We start from the raw sequence: 18,858 nt of genomic DNA on the forward strand, positions 1-18,858 counted from the left end.
ATTCACAAAAATATTATCTGCTCTTACACACACACACACACACACACACACACACACACACACACACACACACACACACACTTGTACTTCCATCTTTGTGAGGACACTCATTGACATAATGCATTCCCTAGCCCCTTACCCTAACCTTAACCATCACAACTGAGTGCCTAACCCTAACCCTAACCCTAACCTTAACCTAAACCTAATTCTAGCCATAACTCTGAAACCAAGTCTTAACCCTCAAAATGTGATTTTAAGGTGTCTGAAAAAGTGAGGACCGGCCAAAATGTCTTCACTTTCCCAAAATGTCCTCACTCTGTTAGTAAAATACTTTTTTTGGTCCTTACTATGTAGCAAGTACAAGTACACACACACACACACACACACACACACACACACACACACACACTACACACAAACACGGACACTGTCTTTAGAGTATGGAGAACCACTGCAATATAGGAGCAGTCTGTTTAACAGTGATTTTGAGTGGTATTTCATTTCCTTTCATATCTCTGTCATATCAACACATCTATCATTTCACTATTTCTTATGAAATTTGTCTGCAACACTTCTTCATCACTAGCCAGTTTCTGTAGCAAGCTTTCTTTATCCAGGTGTAAAAGAAAGTATCTCTTGTCCTCAACACAAACACTGCACCATACTCCTACTTGAAATGATGAGTCAGTTGACTTGATCTATTTCCATATATATTTTGTCTGTATCCTAGACAGGAATGTGTTTATCAGCCCACAGTGAATCGCTGCACTGTTGCTGCTAGAGAGACCGTGACCAAAATAATGTAGCATTTTTTCAGATAAATGGACTTTCCTTCATACATTCACTGCTTTCCTTCACCGCAGCCGTTACAGCCTCAAAGGCAGAAGGCTGAAGGCTAATGCGCTGCACTGTGGGAGCCGGCTCTATGACAAAATTAACACCCCAGCAGGCCAGACTGCCTTATGACGGTATAGAGCGTTGTCTTGCCCTTACGCTTCTAACAATGTGACCAAGAAAAGCGGTTAAATCCAGGTTAAAAGCTACAACTACAACTGCAATGACCAGTCTGAACAAATGCTACATTCTTAAAATCCATATGAGTATCTCCCCTATGTGTATTTTCATTTTTGCAAGGATTCTAACTATAATAGAGGGTCCCATTTGTTACACCCAGTTTAATAAGTACAGTTGTCACTAGTGGTCTGGGAAAACCCTAGATGATGTCATTAACTTCCTTATTTTGTCCAAACAACAGCCCCCAACCTAAAAATATCCAGTTTAAGATCAAGTCAAAGCAAAGACAGGCAGTCGATCCTCTCAGCTGAAAAACTGAAACTAAAGATTCTTCTAGGAATTACTTTACATCTGATCAACTATCAATATAGTGATTGACTATTGCACTGCCTTTGACCGAATCTCAAATACACATGATGAACCATCTTGCCATGCCATCCTGCTTTTATGACTCTGTTTGTAGCTTTTCAATTTCCCCCTTTAATTTATATTTTAATATTTTCGTGCTGTTTTCTTTTTTTAAAAAATGTGATGTAAAAAAACTTGCCTGATTTACCTTTTCATCTATGCCCTGATACACTCTAGTAAGTAAGTCACTTGTTATCATTGCTATTTTTGGGAAAGCTGTTCCTTTTCATTTCCAGTGAGCAACTGTGAAGTTTCTACACTGCAGTGTTTCCTTGAAAGTGAGGTCTTCCAAAATACTGATTTTTAAGGAGGTACCGGTACTCACTATCATTAATGTTGGTTATTTATTTGTAAACCACAGTCCACAGGATATTAAGAAAGTCAGAGTTTGTTGTTTACATTGTTATTATTTACATATGGCCTCTATGACAGCCAGTGTACTGGAGACCTACAAAATGTACAAGTGTATACTGTGTATAGTGTAGTGGCTCCATATAGAACATCGTCATGCACCATTTTCCTTCCTGTTGTATGTGATCACAACAGTTGACGTGAGTAACAAGGAAAATAAAGGGTTTCTAAAAATCTAAATAAATGAAAAAGCCTCAATTCAACTGACTGAGACATGAGATTTCATACAAAGTCAAGGGACATTTCTTAACTCCAGTGTCCTCCTCCACTTTTGTCTGCATGACTAATCTCACATTATGATGTTGTTTCCCAGGTCTCATTTAAGTCAATAAATCAAGTACATAGCTTGGAGCTTAATTTGTGATTTTGGCCAATAATTAATTACTATCTGTGTACACACAATGTCCAGAGGGATATCATGATCATTTTAGTGTCACATTTAAATCTGTTGCCGCACTAATAAGATCTACCTTCTTCTAAATCCACAATATATTTAATCTTACACTTAACTCACAACATGTCACCCAGTAACGCTGTAGACTGCAACAATATTAATAAATATCAGCTGCCCTTAATAGCATTCATCACTCTCACAGAGTAATTGAACCCATAGTTTAATAAACTCAACTCAGTGTTTCATAAACAGAAATTGATACACAGTTAAAGGCTAATGCTAGTAGCAGTCCCTGCTGATTTGAAAAGCAGACTAGGCCACTCATGTATCTGTAACAAACAGAATTTACTCCGAAGTGACACCATCTCTTTCCTCTGAAACTTCCTGGATCGTAGAGATGATGAGGCCAAGCTTAACAAAGAGTAAGTGTAAACTTTGGACACACGAAAAGACTGCCTGAGATAAAAGATAAAGATCACCATAAATAAAACTTCATTCAGAACAACCCTGAAGATTCATGTGACACTAAAAGGGATTCAGTTTAGCATGTGGCATTAATTAGTGCTGACCATATACTGCATGAGACTGTGGCAAATGGCTACAGACACATGTTTTGGTATCTGCGTAGAAAGCTCAATGATATCCATCTCAGCTCGGCAACGACAAACTACTTGTAACAGGTGGTCTGCAGCTTGTGAAACCTAAACTTCTGAAGAGCTACACAGCTAATGTTATTGGAGCGGTCCCATAAAACAAGTTAAAGAAAAGTTATATTTTGGCAAACACACATGGTGAAGAAATGAACTGTGTTGATTACTGTAAAACTTCACACTATTCCTTTGTTATGCTGCAGGGGAATATATAAACAAAGCATGTTTATTTTAACTCCAAAACAAAGAAAGAGGTCATGTTTTTCCTGACTGCTGGTGGTATTCCAGTTTTACAACAACTTAAAGCCTAAAAATTAAGCTTGGTGTTCAGCATGTGGGGGAAAGGACAATTTGCTTTTTGGCTGGACTGCAACAGCAGGGCCAGCCCTATGATTGCAAATGTCACTGACTGAGTGACTGATCATAGTTCTACCATTCGTCAGCCAAATGCTTTGTGACTGAGTTGGTGTCTCCCCAACAGCCACTGCTCTTTCAAAAATAATTGGCACAAACAGTTTCTATTGGGGGGTGTTTACAGCTTGCAGTGTTGCCAACATAGCACATTTGAAGTGACCACCTCTTAAGGTGGTCTCCCTGCAGTCTCAGTTCGGTTCGCTGATACAACCTCTCAAAATGTGCTTCCGCAAGTCTGCATTGCGGTTGGGTTAACCTCTGCATTATGAACACAGAGTGCTCCAGCTTCGCTTCACCCTTTGTCACTGTATTTAGCCCTGCTGTAGACAGATCACATGCTATTGCACTGAGACACTCGAAAAAAAAATTATAAACAGAACCATAGCCACTCGTAATGACAGCAAGACTGGTGGATGAGGAGCAGTTTGGTCCAAGGAAATAACTATTGTACTGATATAGAATGAACATGTGAAACAGCAGCACTGCAGAGCAGCAGCTTGGAAACAACTTGGAAGCTAACATGTAGACTTAATGGGCCACATGTCAGTCAGCTTCATTGGGAATTTGGCTGTGTTAATCAGAATCAGAATCAGAATCAGAATCAGTTTTATTGCCAAGTATGTTTTCACATACAAGGAATTTTTTCTGGTGATTGGTGCAATTGATCAGCAACAGTGGGGCTCTCTAGCCTTGTTGATGAGGCTAATAGCAGATGGGAAGAAGCTATTTTTGTGGCGAGAGGTTTTGGTCCTGAAGGACCGCAGCCTCATTAAAACATTGTATAAGTGAGTACAGACAGTAGGAGAGAAGCAAACAGATAAAGGGCTGAAACTGGCTGACGCAGTTTCAGGCAGAATGTAAATAGTCCATGACAAGATCCAGCCATATACCGGGCTTTGACCTTGTCTTGTCTTGTTATAATGGGTGAGTGATCTCTTTAAACCACGTTGACACTTTTAAAGGAATTTTAAAGCTTGAACTAGTAAATGCAGCCATCCACCCCCACCACAAACAAAACACACAAAACTAGTTAGACTTTCAGATTTGGACCGTCTACAACGGCATGTAGGTCATGTACAATTAATTTTGGGCCATCGCGTCTTAGTTCTTTATTGAATTAATGTCATTCACTTGATAAAGAACAAAATTATGCCTCATGACATTATGACTTTGGGTGTTCAAAACACAGCAGAGATTATAGGTTCATTCTCACCTTACTTGTGTAATGTGGCCAAACCTGGTTGTTCATTAACTCATGACATGATATATGGGGTTATGAGGGCACTGCAGATAAGACCAGCAGACCTGAAATTTTCATAAAAATTTCCACTGTAGGACACCACAACCTGCTGCATCACAACTGACACATTCAGCTAAATAGCTGATAGTAGATATATTAATATTATATATTAAAATTTGTTGGATTTGTAGGCATGAGGTGTTCCTTTTTAATTCTCTTGAAAACAGATGGTCAATAAAATCCAATACCAATAATAATAACACCAATTTTTGAAAAATATTTTAAAATTATTAATTCGATTTTATTTAGCTTATTTCTCAAATAAGAGAAACACTCTTATATGTGTTTCCTTGTTATTTGAATTATGATGTACTTTGTCATAAAAATCACCTTGAGAGTGTGAATCACACTGTTGTTGCTCCACTGTGAATTGACATGGACAAAATGTAAACAAAGGTGTGTAGTATTTGATGCAGACTTCCAAGAAGGACATGTGTGATGTGACACTGGACTAAATATGCTTGAAGGACCACGACCATGACAGTTAAAGTGCAAAAATACAAATGCAATATACTTGATACTTATTTCTATTAGTCACCAGTGATATTTTTGGGGGAATTTGAAAGTATGAAAATATTAGATTTACAAAAGCATTTAGATATTTAAAAAGTAAGTGAACTGGCTAATTACTGGAAGAGACCTTCTTACTTGACAACCTGCTAAATGCAGGGGGGGAGGCTGACACCTGATACTTCACAAACACTGCCTGGCAGTGGGACCCATAGGGAAGGGAACACACCACCCTTTTACTGGGAAAGGCTCAAGCTCCCATCCTGCCTACATTACATTACCACCAACACACACACACAGACACACACACAGACACACACACACACACAACCATGTCCACAGATGGCTGGCATGACTGTGCGCTGCTCTAGTATCACGCTGTTAAATTTGAATCCACGGGACTGGGCAGTGCTACAGACCACCAGACTATCTGGAGTCAGGGGGAATATTTCAGAGGCACTTTATTTATATCAGCAAGGGGCACTGGTTTTCCCACCACTAAAATTAGCTTGGGTAAATACTTAAGACGATTACTCAGAGCGCTAACAGAATAATAAAAATGGAGAACTATTCTAAAGTTGAGCATGAGTTCACACACCAACAGATAAACAGATTTGCAAGATTAAAGACGGACAACTTTTCATTCTCATTCACACTTTTCTTGGAAACCAATATGCAAATGGATTTTCTGTAATGTAACTGAAAACCTTTGAATGTTTGTCCACATTGGGCTTGTTAATTGCATGACTTAACTGTAGCGATCTTCTCAGTTACTGAATGTCGCTGTAGCTTGTGGTGAGCCTAATGGCTGACCCTGAGTAAACACAGTTTTAAAGATTTGAATGGCAGTAACAGTGAAGGAGAGCAGCGTTGTCACAGCATATTATTCTATACTGAAAAATATCTAGTACTGCACAGGTGTCAGAAAAATTATCTCTTGAACATTATTTAGCAATTATAAGTCTAAGATGCAAAATTTAGCATAGTGCCTGCATTAATGGATTTATTATTTGTAGTATTCATGACATTCAGGTGGTGTCACTTGATATGTCAAACCAAAGCAGCATCGAATCTACTTGAACCAGCTAAACAAGACTTTATGTGTCATATCTTGAAAAAAATCCAACTCATTTTAGAGCCGCTTTCCTCTAAGTCATTGTTAAGTTTCAGGGTTTCTGGCTCATTCATAATGGTCAGGCAGCATCAACTAATTCCAATTAAGAAACTTAACACTCACCTTGGTGTTTTGACCTGGGCTCTTTGGTGTATTATTCACTTTGTGGCTTGTGCTTAAATCTGTAACAGAGCTTGGCAACTTAGCTGGGCAGCAAGGAGACAAATGAATGTGCACATGTGGAGAGCAGGGGCTACTGAGTTTTGGATTTGAAACGTGACATGAAATTCCAGTGTTAGGGTAGGGCACCTCCAGGGAAAAGCTCCTTTGTATGGCATGATGACAATGGTTTCCGTCAGCCCTTTCCTGGCTTTTTCTATAAGAACAGACCTTATGGTTTTTCTCTGATGGTTTAGTTGAGGAGAACAAACAAGCAGAAGTACTACGATACAGTTTTTTGTGAGGTTCATGTACACCCTCAGGTTCTTTGGCTGGGTTAGGTGCCTCAGGATATTCCACATTGACAGAAGCTTTGGTTGTAGCTCCCTTCCCGGATATCATTGGTCTCTGGTGGGCAAAGTGCAGCAACACGCTGCTAGAGTGACGGTTAGATCTGTCAAGAGTTGATGACAGTTCCATTACTTTACTCCTGTCCTCCATTTTGTATTTTGGTTCATCCTGTAAAGGAATATTAAATTGCACCATGTGTTTGGTGTCCCTGAACTCGGCTGAACAGCCTCCTTTTGGGAGATGATGGCCACTTACTGCCGTGGTGGTGGACCCTTTCCAAGTCACTTCCTCATCTTCTTGTGAGAGTTCACTGGCAGATGTCTGAAGAGATGACTGATGCGACCCCCTTGCTGGTAGGAGAGCAGGTAGAGCCACTGGACTTACTGGGGAAGCAGGTGGGGTGCTGGAGGGGCTCTTTGGAAATATAACCAAGGAGGAGCACCGTCTCAGTGGGACCTTGGACTTGCAGCAGAGTAGACTCCTCTCCTGGGTGGTCCTGTGCTTTTCTGAAGCCTCTGGCTCAAAGATGCTGTTGCTGCTACAGTACCCGGCATCGCTGGCCATGCTGCTGCTGCATGAGCCTCCATCAGAGCCAGTACCTGCTCCTCCTTCACTAACTCCCTGGTCTCCATCCTCTATACCTCCATTCAGCTCTCCACTGATCTTACCACAAGGCTGCAGCGAGATCTGCAGAACGCTCTTCCTACTGCATCCTCCAGTGTTAACCCTGGGTATGAATACTGAAGAGTACCGCTGTAAATTAGCATAGTCTGGTGACAGAGGAGTCACCTTCAAGTGGACAGAACTGTGCGCCAGACTCTCTGTGGGGTTACGAGCTGACACACTGACTCCACTGTCTTCACCATGGCTGCTGAGGCTTTCTGACAGAGGGTCCGTGTTGCTTCTCCTTGACGCAAAATGCAAGCGGAGCCGACGTGCCATTCGTTTAACTCTCTAATCCCTGCAGCGCCAGTGAGAGCTGCATGATCAAACTTGCTGGTAGGAAAAAAGGAAAGCAAAGCAACTGCTCCGAGCTCTGCTCTGTGATCACAATCATTAGTGGCTGTACATTGCCAAAATAGCTCTGGTGACAACCTACATTCCTCTCCAGGCTGATCTCAGCTTTTAGTCAGAGGAGGTCAGTGGTTCTGTTTGGAGACATGACCCAAACATACGACCTTTGAAACTAGAGCATTCCCAGAGGTTAGCCCCTTTAAGGAGCTTAAACACAGTACGGAAAACAAAATTACACTTAAACTTAAATGGACAGAGTTTCCACTGCCGATCTGCTTTACAACCTTAGCTTAACTGCTAGTTAACTGTACCTCCTGAGTTCCAGTCAGATTAATATCTAACAGCTTGTCTTTTCCAGCCACTTCACTCCTGTTTACCCCTGTGGAAAAAACAACAACAACATGGTAGCTCTTTACGTTGCATCTTAGACTAAAGCTCTGGCTAACAGTTACATCTGCCTCAGGCCACTCACTCAAGACTCTACTTCCTGCTGCAGCTCTGCTTCTAATGTTTCTGCTGCCCTGTGCCCCCACAAATATTTTTACCCACTGCTATTGAATTACAGGAAATCAAAGGGAATGACTTTCAACATAATTTTGATTCAAACTAAGGGTTGGGCTGCAAAATAGCACAGCACACAATAAAATCTCCATAGCCTGTGAAAATATGCAGGAGAATGATTATCAACTGCAAAAGTTAGTTCATGCAAAAGTAAAGCTAAAGCCATAAAACCTTTTTGTTTTTGCTTTTGAAGTAGGTAGATAGATAAGAATGAGAACGAACTGTGATTGCTTTGACAGTGACATGACACCTGTTACATGACACCTCATGTAACAGTCAGTGCTGGTCTGATTTCCTCTCCATAGCTGTTGACAGTCCTATTTATTAATGGCAGCATATTGAGCCAGACAGACCTATTTCAGGACATTACTCTGCAACCAAATCAGTTTCAGTATAATGTGTAATAGTAAGAGGCACAGCCAGGATAAAATCATGATTCACCAGAAGACACATCACTGCTGCAGTGGACCTCACCGCTTATTTTTTAAACCAACATGACAAACTGTCTTGTGACTGGATATTAATCACTCATCAGGCCAAAAGCAGATTTAATTGATGGCGGTGCACAGACCATGAGATAAGTTTGGTGACACACACTACACAGTAATAAAGTATGGTGTAATATGCCAATAATAATGCAAAGCTGCCAGTAATATAAACATGACATTGGCAACCAGATGAACACTGCGCCCAAAAGAAATACAAAATGAAAAGCTATGTAATAAACTCTTTATAGAGCATGTTTGAATGTCATTACAAACTGTGTCAGTGGGGTGTGGTTAGAGTAGGGATTGGACATTAAAAATGGGATGGCTCTGTCAACCAGTAAGTGCAGACGTAGTGAGGATAACAAGTTGTAAGTGTATGTGTTAACATGAATTTGTATTATGAAATAATTGAGTTTCCTAACATTTATATGTACATACATATTGTGTCATCAGCAATTGGTTTCAGTTCAACATTGTGTTGCTGACAGATTACTAGCAGTTTCCCCTTGGGATTACTGGCTGACTTCTACTGTCTTCTACTTGACTCCTTGCCAAAATGCACCTTTGGAGGCTTAGTAAACTGCTCACCTTAAAATTTTTATGTACTCAAGCTTGTACCTTGAACTTTTTTTTAAATCAAAGAACCAGATATTTTATAATGTAGTTGTTAATCATTTGGACCAGTTAGGGAACTAATAGAGTTTCATGCTCAGCTAAGATGTAGAAGAGCTCCAACTAGCAACTCTACTCTGACTGTGTAAATTTGTCTACTATATAGTAATGGAACAAAAAAGTAGTGTCCATGACATGTACGCTATGTAACAATGCAATGCTGCACATTTTATAGATACAAAGAGCTGTCAGTGACTAAAAAATTGTCAGTGATGACGATGACGATGATGATGAACGATGATGATATGTTAGTGTCCAAAATCTTAATTTACTATTCACTATAGTTTAACTATTGAGTGTCTGTTATACAAGGAAAAGTGAATGAATGAATGAGGGAGTGATTTTGGTAAGAGCTCCAGTGTTTTCTCAGATCTCTGTCAAACCAGATATTGACAAGAATCATTTATTGAGTCCCCACATGCCCCTGTTGGAGCATTATTTATGTGTACTGTATTACAGCTGTTGTCTGATTGTTGACGATGTCTTGGTAGAAATTAGTTTTTATGTGATAAGCGTACTGCTAACCAAGGTAGCCATTAGTAGCTATCTGGAGATAATGTGTTGCTGATGTGTCATTCCCAGTAACTTAGTGTTGAATAACTGTCGGGATAACTTTTTCATGTTGTACTCCTTTTCTATTTACTTTTGTGGAGTCTATGTGTATGTTTACTAGATTAAATGCACAGTATGTAACTTCTGTCTTCAATCAAACCAATGACAAAAGACAGCACTTGGTGACATAATGAAATAGGGATCATGGGAGTTTGTCTTCACTGCTGCCATAAGCTTCTCCCTGTTTGGATACCTTCAGTGTCAGTTGTTAGGAGGTTTTTACCTGGAGCTGAATTATCTACAGAGGTCTCCTCCTCTCCAAAACAAAGAGACCCAGTGATTATAACTGTTAAAAGCACTGAAAGCAGTTTCACATTTAAAGTCAGTGTTTTACGCCATGCAGAGGACACAGGACATCAGAGAAGGGTTGAGAGCTTAGACTGCTAATCTGCCATTTTATGAACCAGATGTTCGGGAGGTTTTTACCAGCAGCCGAATTATCCGCAGAAGTGTCCACCTCTCCATAACAAATGGACCAGGGGATTAAAACCAAAGAAAGATAGATTAAAGCAGTGTCATGTTAGAAATCAGTGAATCACTGATGCTTTTGAAACTGAAAACTGAAACTGAGACTCCTTTCCATTGTTTCTTTGATAACTTATGAACCAGATGTTCAGGATGTTTTTACAGGCAGTGGAATTGTCCACAGGGGAATCCTCCTCTAGATAACAAATGGACCAGAGGAAAAGAAAGATCTGATAGCCGAGTGGTTAGGATGCACACCAAGTAGATGCTAATCTTCAAAGCAGGCGATTCTGTAGTTCAAGTCCCAGCTTTGTCACTCCTTACTGGCTTTTATGGGCAGCCAATCAGCAGAGGTGTCCTCCTCTCCATAACAAATGCACCAGGGTATTAAAAGAAACAACAATGAAGACGTGTAGATGCCTGATTCTATTTTTAACCAGACATATCAGGCTAATCACCTGTGCTTCAGAGCATACTTTGGTTGTCTGTGGAGAGGACAGGTCTGACTACTAGCATAAGTCTGCACCATGTGTTTCCCTTTTTTTTTTCCAGGAAACAGTGTATTTGATTTGCAAAGCATCATTGCTTCTTTTCCCTTTAGCCTTTAGCAGTCTGTAAAAACTTCTTCCTGAATTCTTTCTGAATCTGTTTGTGCAGTCGATTGCACAACAGGTCTTTACCATTTTGTCAGTGTTTTCCATGTTTTTTCCCCGTGTGAATTCATGGTGGGCATTCACTGAAGAGGGAGTAAACACGGCAACTTCTGCATACGATGGTGTCATGTTCATACCCTCTATTCATGCTGTCTCCATGCCAGAAGTGCTGAACTCAGTGTAAACGTAGTGTATATTTTACTTTTATCATTTACAAAGAAGCTGCATGTTTATTACACTCCAAAATACCAGTGAAGTGTTGTGTTATTCAAGTCTTTCATGGCATTTACCAATTAGATTAATCTGATATGTTTTGCGAAATTTGGCAAAAACTTAACATCTACATTAAAGCAAGTAAATTTGAAAACTCTGTTTTACATTAGGTCATTTTTGTGGAGACCTCTGTCTACAGTGAAATGCCTGAACAATATGGAAACAGCTACATTTCTTCTTATCCCTCTTTTTAGTTGCAAAACAACAAAATAAACACAGCCAACATCTGGTGAGGAGAGGGACAGACAGTCCAGGTGAACAAATCATTATGAGGTCAGGACTGTTCTGGTAAAATCTGCATAAATACAGATTATTGGTAACAGCTGTGATGTAAAATCTGCTATGTTGACATTCAAAATGTGCAATTACATGAAAAGTTAGAGAAAACATAAAGCTATCTTCTTAGTTTGCCCTGTCTAGATTACACAGTCAGTTACTGTCGAGTTTCAGCTCATTACACCTACGTTCAATGTCCTCCTGCTGTTTTCTCCAACACTGTGTTTTTTTGCAAAAACTCCTTTTACCCCATACACTGAAACACCAAGCCAGCATTTTCTGATTTACAAAACCTTGAGGCCAATTTGGAAAAGCTCTATTTAGGGAGGGTAAAAATGCGATTTTAGTCTCGACGGAGGCCTGAAACTGAGAAAAACTAATGCATTTAAAAAAGGTATCTGGCTTACTGTAGATGCACTCTGTATGAGTGTAGCTGAAGAGAAAGTGTTCAAAATGGAAAAAGTCTGCCCATCACACTTTGATGAAAGTGGATGATTGATGATTGATGGTAGTGTCAGAGGAAAAATAACCCTGAATCATGAATATTCATGACAAATTTCATGGAGGTCTGCCATTAGTTTTCAAGATACATAGATAACTCATAATGGCACTAGGTGAAAGGTCAAATTGTGGATCACAAAAATCTGTTTTAAATTTTATCATTTGTGACCAATAATTTTACAATGATCAGTACATTTCATATCTTGTGAGGGACAGGGCAACCTAATTTCATTCTCATAGCTAAATGGTAAAAGGTAAAAATGAACAGGTTTCCTGACTCTGTGCGTCAAAACAGCAGACACACACATTCACAGAAACATGCTCACAGTGTGACACACCCTCCAAATTACCACAAAATCTACCTGGAGAATGACAAGGCAGATTTGTCAGTCAGCCACACCCACGTTTGTTTTATCATGTGACTGTTAATCAGTGACGTGATGACAAGTTCTAGAAACATTCAGCCAAACTAAAAATAACAGAGTGAAGAAGGAGCAACGGACTATGTGTGCATGTTACGCTGGACTCTGTGGACTATGTTTTTTTTGTGTCCTTCAAAGGGACTGTAGATAAAAATCAAATCTGCACAAAATCTTGTACAACATGTCAAACTGCATCTGTTCAATGTTGCACACCCTCCTTTATAAATTAAGCAGAAAGAAAACAGACTTGCTAAGACACAAAACACAACAAGAAAATGACAATGATCAAAAACGTAGCAGCTGAGAGAGAGCGGGGCAAAACAATCACATGATTTGTTTTCATAGCACAGAATGTTTAGTTCTGTGCAGAACCTCTTAGAAATGTGACACTGTGCATAAATTACTAGATCTTTAATGACAAATTGCTACAAATGGATGTCTTAAACATATCTGCGCATTCACAGCAAACCTAATTTGCTGCAGAGCAAACTTAACCAGTAAAACAGGTTAAAAGATATCCCCAAACAGACGCAGAGCTCCTAAGAAGGCACACCACTGTCGAAACATCAGCTTATGAAATAAAGTCTGCGCTGCATAACCCTCAAAGTAATCCTTCCTGAGTGAGAATCGTCACAGATAACTGTGTAATCAATGAGAGAACACAAGACACTGGCTTCTTTATTCACTGCAGTCTCGCTTAACTCAATCTCAAAACCAACAACAACCCAAACTGCAGTTCTTACCAAGCTGCTGCTACACACAGGAGCCCTATGCATGTGTGTCATAATAAACCACTTTACTACATATCACACTACACAAAATATCACTATCATCTACTGACATTCAGCACCCGTTGTGATATGCAACTCTTTTAATGTCAATCTACAAGTGTAAGTGACGGCCATTACAATGTCCTTAAGGTAGCCAGATTTGCCCATATTTACAGATCTGAATAATAAGGTATCTCTCAGTTTTCCAATAATATCACACATCAGGGCAAAATAAGGGCAGCTGTATCTTTGACAGGCAGACAAGCCATCATTAACCTTACACTGACTGGAGGATACCCTCATCTACAGAAAAGTGACACATTCCTTTGTTTGTAGCTACTCTGCACAGCATCTGCAGATCTGACTTTTAAATATCCAAAGCTGTGTGAGACTATTTCCTGGCTTTGGGATGTGTCCAGCCAAATCAACATTACAACTATCAATTAAGACATGTCCTTCTATAGCAAAGAAGCTCTTAAAATTGATTTCAAATACTTTTGTCATTATCACACATCTCGAAAAACCCATCTACAGAGCCAGTAGACCCATGAGTGAAGAGCTTGCCCAGGGCTTTTAAACACAATTGAATTAATGAAACACATGATCCTGTAATGGAACTGCTATCTGCCAAGGTTATCCACCTTTTTAGAACATTTTTGGACTTAAGAATGGATGGCTGTTTTCCCTGTGAACCCTGTGCTAAATGTACAAAAGTGATGTGTACTAAAAATGAGCTTTAGTGCAAGGTAAATATTTATATACAACAATTTTGATATATGATTTTAAGATTTTAAAATTTTTAAAGCAAAAAATACTCCCTTGTTCCAGCTTCTCAAATATGAGAATTTGCAGGTTCTGATTCTTTGACTTATGTAGTAAATTGGAGGTTCTTTTTTTTGGATGAACAAAACAAGCAATTTAAAGACATCTTCTCCGGCTCTGAAAAACTTGTACCAGCATATCTTACTTTTTTCTATACATCAAACGACTAATCAAATGAATAAATAAAAAGCGCAGTAATTGTTATCAGCATCTTTAGTTGCAGCCTTCATGTGAGCCAACATTTTATGAAGTAAAAAAAAAACAGACCTAGAGCGACTCAAAAGAAAAAACATGGCCCAACACAACAAGCTACCTGAACCTGAAGTTCTCAGTACAATCTAGTTTAAACACAGAAAAGTTGAAAAAACAAAATAACTTACCAGGCGGTTCTCGTCAAACACCTCCAACAGCAGTCGATGCGTCCTAGGATATACCTGAAACATAACATAGACAAAACTTTTTAAAAAATACAGAAATGCTGGGTTCAACAACGAGCCGGGGTAAACAAAGCCAACAACATGACTGATTATGGTTAAATATGATCAAGTACACAGCAAATGAATCCAGGTCCCTGGTATGAATTATCTCCTGGAGCATACACTTCATGCAAGGGAAGCTATTCACATAACACAAAAGAGAAATAGTTGCATTTTAAAATGTTTGATGTTATTTACTTTAATTTCCACTTACTCTGAAAAAGAATTCTTCATTCCATTTTGGGTCCAGTGTCTGCAAGTAACATGAGATAGGAAATTAAATATTACATCAAAATAAAATATCCACGAATAAAAGTCCATGAATAAAACAGGGGTGACTGCAAATGCAGATGTTCACTTACTTACCTTTTTTATTGTTTTAGTCTGGAGGCTTGTGATTTCTCCATTGATGGGGTCATAGAGGGACAGTCTTGTATATGGATCACTGCAAGAAAATAGAGAAATACATTTAGAGGCATGGTGTATGGTGCAGACATCCATCTAAAAAGATTCAAACTGTTATGGTCTACTTTCTGTGCTCTCTATGCATTAGTGGTTTGCGTGGTTCTTCTGCCATGAGTCAAGAAAAACACTTTACACCACTGTCTGATCAGATTAGGCTCTGCATTCAGATCCAAGAAACATTACCATGATAGTTCCAGCTACTCTATGCTCAACACAAACTTGACTGCAGTTGTTATTTTATAATGGTTTGAGGCACTGTTATGTTCATAAAAACCATATCCACCAATTACAACACATTATCCATTACCCAGCATCAGTGCCACTTTAGGTAGCAATGGTTTGGCATTTGTAATGTATGAAGTGATTAGTGTTACATCAGAGGCATCACGGAGAGATGTAACACGAACGATTAAACTCATAGTAGGCATAGAGGCAAAACCCAACAAAATCAACATTGCACAAACTCTTATTTATATGACACTGTGAGGTCATGATTTGAGGTTATGCAGATGTTTTAACCAAGAGTTTTAAGGAAAACTTAAAGTAGGAAAGGGTTCCCAACAAGATGACTTTATGCTGTAGACTGACCTATTCCGCACTTATTACCAACTCCTGTTCTTAGAGGAAGTGCCTGGGTTACAAAAAATTCGGCTGTCTGCACAGAAAACACCAGGAAGAACTTTTCAGTTAATGTTTTACATTCAGATTCCGATTGAATGTGACGGTCCATTTTATTTTTGGTGCTTGAGATTGCTTTTCATTTTAGGAATTAAGGATTTTCTCTTCTTTTTATAGCAAATGCCTGATTTGAAAATTGTAAAAAAAAAAAAATCAAATTCTGAGCCTTTAGCTCTGCCAATACTTCCAATATACTCAAACTTTAAATGAAAATAAATAAAAACCAGAACCAACCATTTGTAGAAATGTAACTACCACAACTTTTAGTCTTTCTTGCAAACAACACAGAACGTACTCACTTTGGGTCATAATGGGATTAGTGGGGGAATGACAGACTGCGACAGAAAAATGAAAAAAAAAAACAAAACGTATTCACAGTTTACTAGCAGATGGCTCTACTTACATGTGCTGTTTGTTAATTGAAAAAAAAAGAAAGACTTTTTTTCTCACTGAACAGCACCTTCCTGTCCCTCTATGCAATCGTTTAGAGGATGCAATTTCATGAAGGTCTGATAGTCCAGCTTTACTTAAGATAAGGAAGAAAACTGACAGGACATGGCCGCTATATATGCAAAGGAATGTCATGACTTTGATTTGAAGAAGATGAAAAACACAGCATGGCATGACCTACATGCTTGAGTAAATCATCAAGAAAAGCTTGTCAAATGTGAAGCTCTTTTGCTTTTATCTTTAACATATCATTGTATATTAAAGTTCTATAAGTTGTTATTGCACATTATTAAAAATAACTGATAGATTAACATAGCTCTTGATTAGTCGATGCCAAGTCTTTGATGGTCTTAACTTTGTAATTGTGAGGATTTACTGTTGATGATGTCAGTATTATTTAAAATTGGGAAAATAATCAGTAGATAAATCAATAATGAAACTAATAGTTATTTGCAGCCCTACTTAAAAGTTATACAATACAAGGGTTATGTTTCTCACTTACCTGGCTCCAAGAATATCTTTTTTGGCCAGTCCAATTCCAGCAATGACTTTCACTTTTAGGACTCTGGATTCATCCTTTAAAAAAAATAAATAAATACTGATGAGTTGAACATTTAAATCACAAACCAAACAACATATGGACTTAAGGAAGAAGATAAGGAAATAAAATGATAAAAAAATTAAAAACATATCTAACTAAAAAGACCATACTCTAATTCTGATTATGTACAGTGAGTGCATATTATGTATGTGAGCAAGTCTAGTAGATATTGTATTATTTTGAATTGATTAGAGCTGAAATGATTAAGTGATCAAAAGAAAAATGATCAACATCTATTTTAATACTCGATATATCACTTCAGTCACTTTTCAAGCAAAAATGTCAAACATTTGCTGATTTTAGCCTCTCAATCATGAGATTGTGGCCTTTCTTATGAAATATCTTTGAGTTTTGGTTTTATTAACATACAAATCAAGCAATTTTAAGGTGTCAACTTGGGCTGTGGGACATTTGAACGGGCATTTCACTGCTAGTTTACATTTCATAGACTAAAATTATCAATCAGTAATGGCTTAATGTTACAATTACATCTTTTTTTTTTTTTTTTTGAGAAGATGCCTGTTATAATGTCCCCTAGACCAAAGTGACATCTTTAAATGTCTTGTTTTGTCTGACCAACACCCCAAACCTCAAAGACATTTAGTTTATTATCACGTCTGACAAAGGAAAGCTTCAAATTTTCAGTTTTGCTTAAAAATTACTATAAAGATTATTCACTTATCAAAATGAGTAATTATTGTTTTGTGATTAGTCAATGAACCAATTTCTCTAGCTGCTGCTGCCCTTATGTTGATACGACAAGGTGCTTCTGTGAACATACTGGATATAAACACAGCTCAGTCTTTAAAACCAATCACTGTCACATGCTTGCTTACTCCCCTACAATCAGTGTTTACTCCTCACTCTGATGTAACATCCTGACAACACTTGGCGCTTGTGCACATTTCCCGTCATAACCACAGCCTCGTTTCTGCTCCTGCTGTGAAGTTGGTGAATCACCAGGAGGATTTCGCAATAATCAATCCGCTTGTCGGAAACACACTATGGGTCCTGGTAACATTATTGCCTGGTCCAAGGGGAGTGACAGCATGAATTATTAGCAGGATATCTGAGTGTGTGTGTGTGTGTGTGTGTGTGTGTGTGTGTGTGTTGTGGACGGGAAATAGCCCACAGAGAGGCGGCAACAGCTTAGGAGCCTGTTGGGTTTCCTGGTTGAAAAAGTGCACAGCTGGGGCTCAGTAATTCAGGAGTCACGGATAGCATGGGCTGGGAACGAATTACATCTGATCGATCCCATCGACTTTCTATCAAAAAGTAGCACACTAAAGCCGAGACAAAGCTCCCAGTGTCTCAAGTTAACGACGCATTAATTACAGTTTGTCTGTACTCGGCTAGCTGGTTAGCTAGCAGGCTAACGACGGGATCACATGAGCAGCGGCGTTCAAAATGTGAAAAATGTGGCAGTGGTTTCACCTCATCTGTCTGAAGTCCTCGGATCTGCGTTGGAGAAAGTGCAGCCATGATATCCTCGCCCTTCTTCTTCCCGGAGAGCCTCAACAACAACAGGGACACGACAGTCCGGCCAGCCGCGGTCTCCTCTGCTGCTTCCTCGCCTCTGTTATCCCCTCTGTCCGGGTAACGTTGTGCTGGTAGAAACCGTGAACCTGAGCCTTTGGTTAACCGTGACACCGTCGTCACTCATTGTATCCATCCTCCTCCTCCTCCACCCTCTTTCCCCTTCTTCCTCCTCCTCCTGCTGTTTCCTCCTCCCTCCTCTCTCCTTGTTACCTTCGCCCTGACATTACAGCTTTAGGGAACGCACAGAAACAAATAAACAGTGGTGGAAAAGTACCGGAAAGGTGATGTAAAAGTACTCCACTGCCTGCATCCAAGAAGGCACAACAGCATCATCAACAAAATGGGCCTCATTATTTTAAATTAAATTTGATGTTAGCACTAATGCAAATGTGTAA

General features: G+C 39.2%; 2 protein-coding genes across 2 annotated transcripts in view; both read right to left on the reverse strand.

Annotated features, from left to right (window-relative positions):
- LOC139627529 (E3 ubiquitin-protein ligase NEDD4-like) overlaps positions 1-18,648 on the reverse strand; it is a 28,647-nt gene extending 9,999 nt beyond the window's left edge. The window contains exons 1-5 of the mRNA XM_071488347.1: positions 18,359-18,648; positions 16,826-16,899; positions 15,097-15,175; positions 14,945-14,983; positions 14,635-14,688 (exon numbers count right to left, since the gene is read on the reverse strand). Coding sequence (XP_071344448.1) covers positions 14,635-14,688; positions 14,945-14,983; positions 15,097-15,175; positions 16,826-16,899; positions 18,359-18,406 — 294 coding nt within the window. The 5' untranslated portion in view covers positions 18,407-18,648. The remainder of the gene's footprint in view (positions 1-14,634; positions 14,689-14,944; positions 14,984-15,096; positions 15,176-16,825; positions 16,900-18,358) is intronic.
- On the reverse strand, positions 4,067-14,626 carry LOC139627531 (E3 ubiquitin-protein ligase NEDD4-like). Its single transcript, XM_071488349.1, has one exon. It carries the CDS (start codon positions 7,665-7,667, stop codon positions 6,309-6,311), a length of 1,359 nt encoding a protein of 452 aa, XP_071344450.1. The 5' UTR covers positions 7,668-14,626; the 3' UTR covers positions 4,067-6,308.
- Positions 18,649-18,858: the final 210 nt, after the last annotated feature.

The sequence above is a fragment of the Trachinotus anak genome, unplaced genomic scaffold, assembly GCF_046630095.1.
Source record: "Trachinotus anak isolate AG129_WGS33_773 ecotype Australia unplaced genomic scaffold, CSIRO_AGI_Tana_v1 ptg000011l, whole genome shotgun sequence".
In the NCBI taxonomy this organism is placed as follows: Eukaryota; Metazoa; Chordata; class Actinopteri; order Carangiformes; family Carangidae; genus Trachinotus; species Trachinotus anak.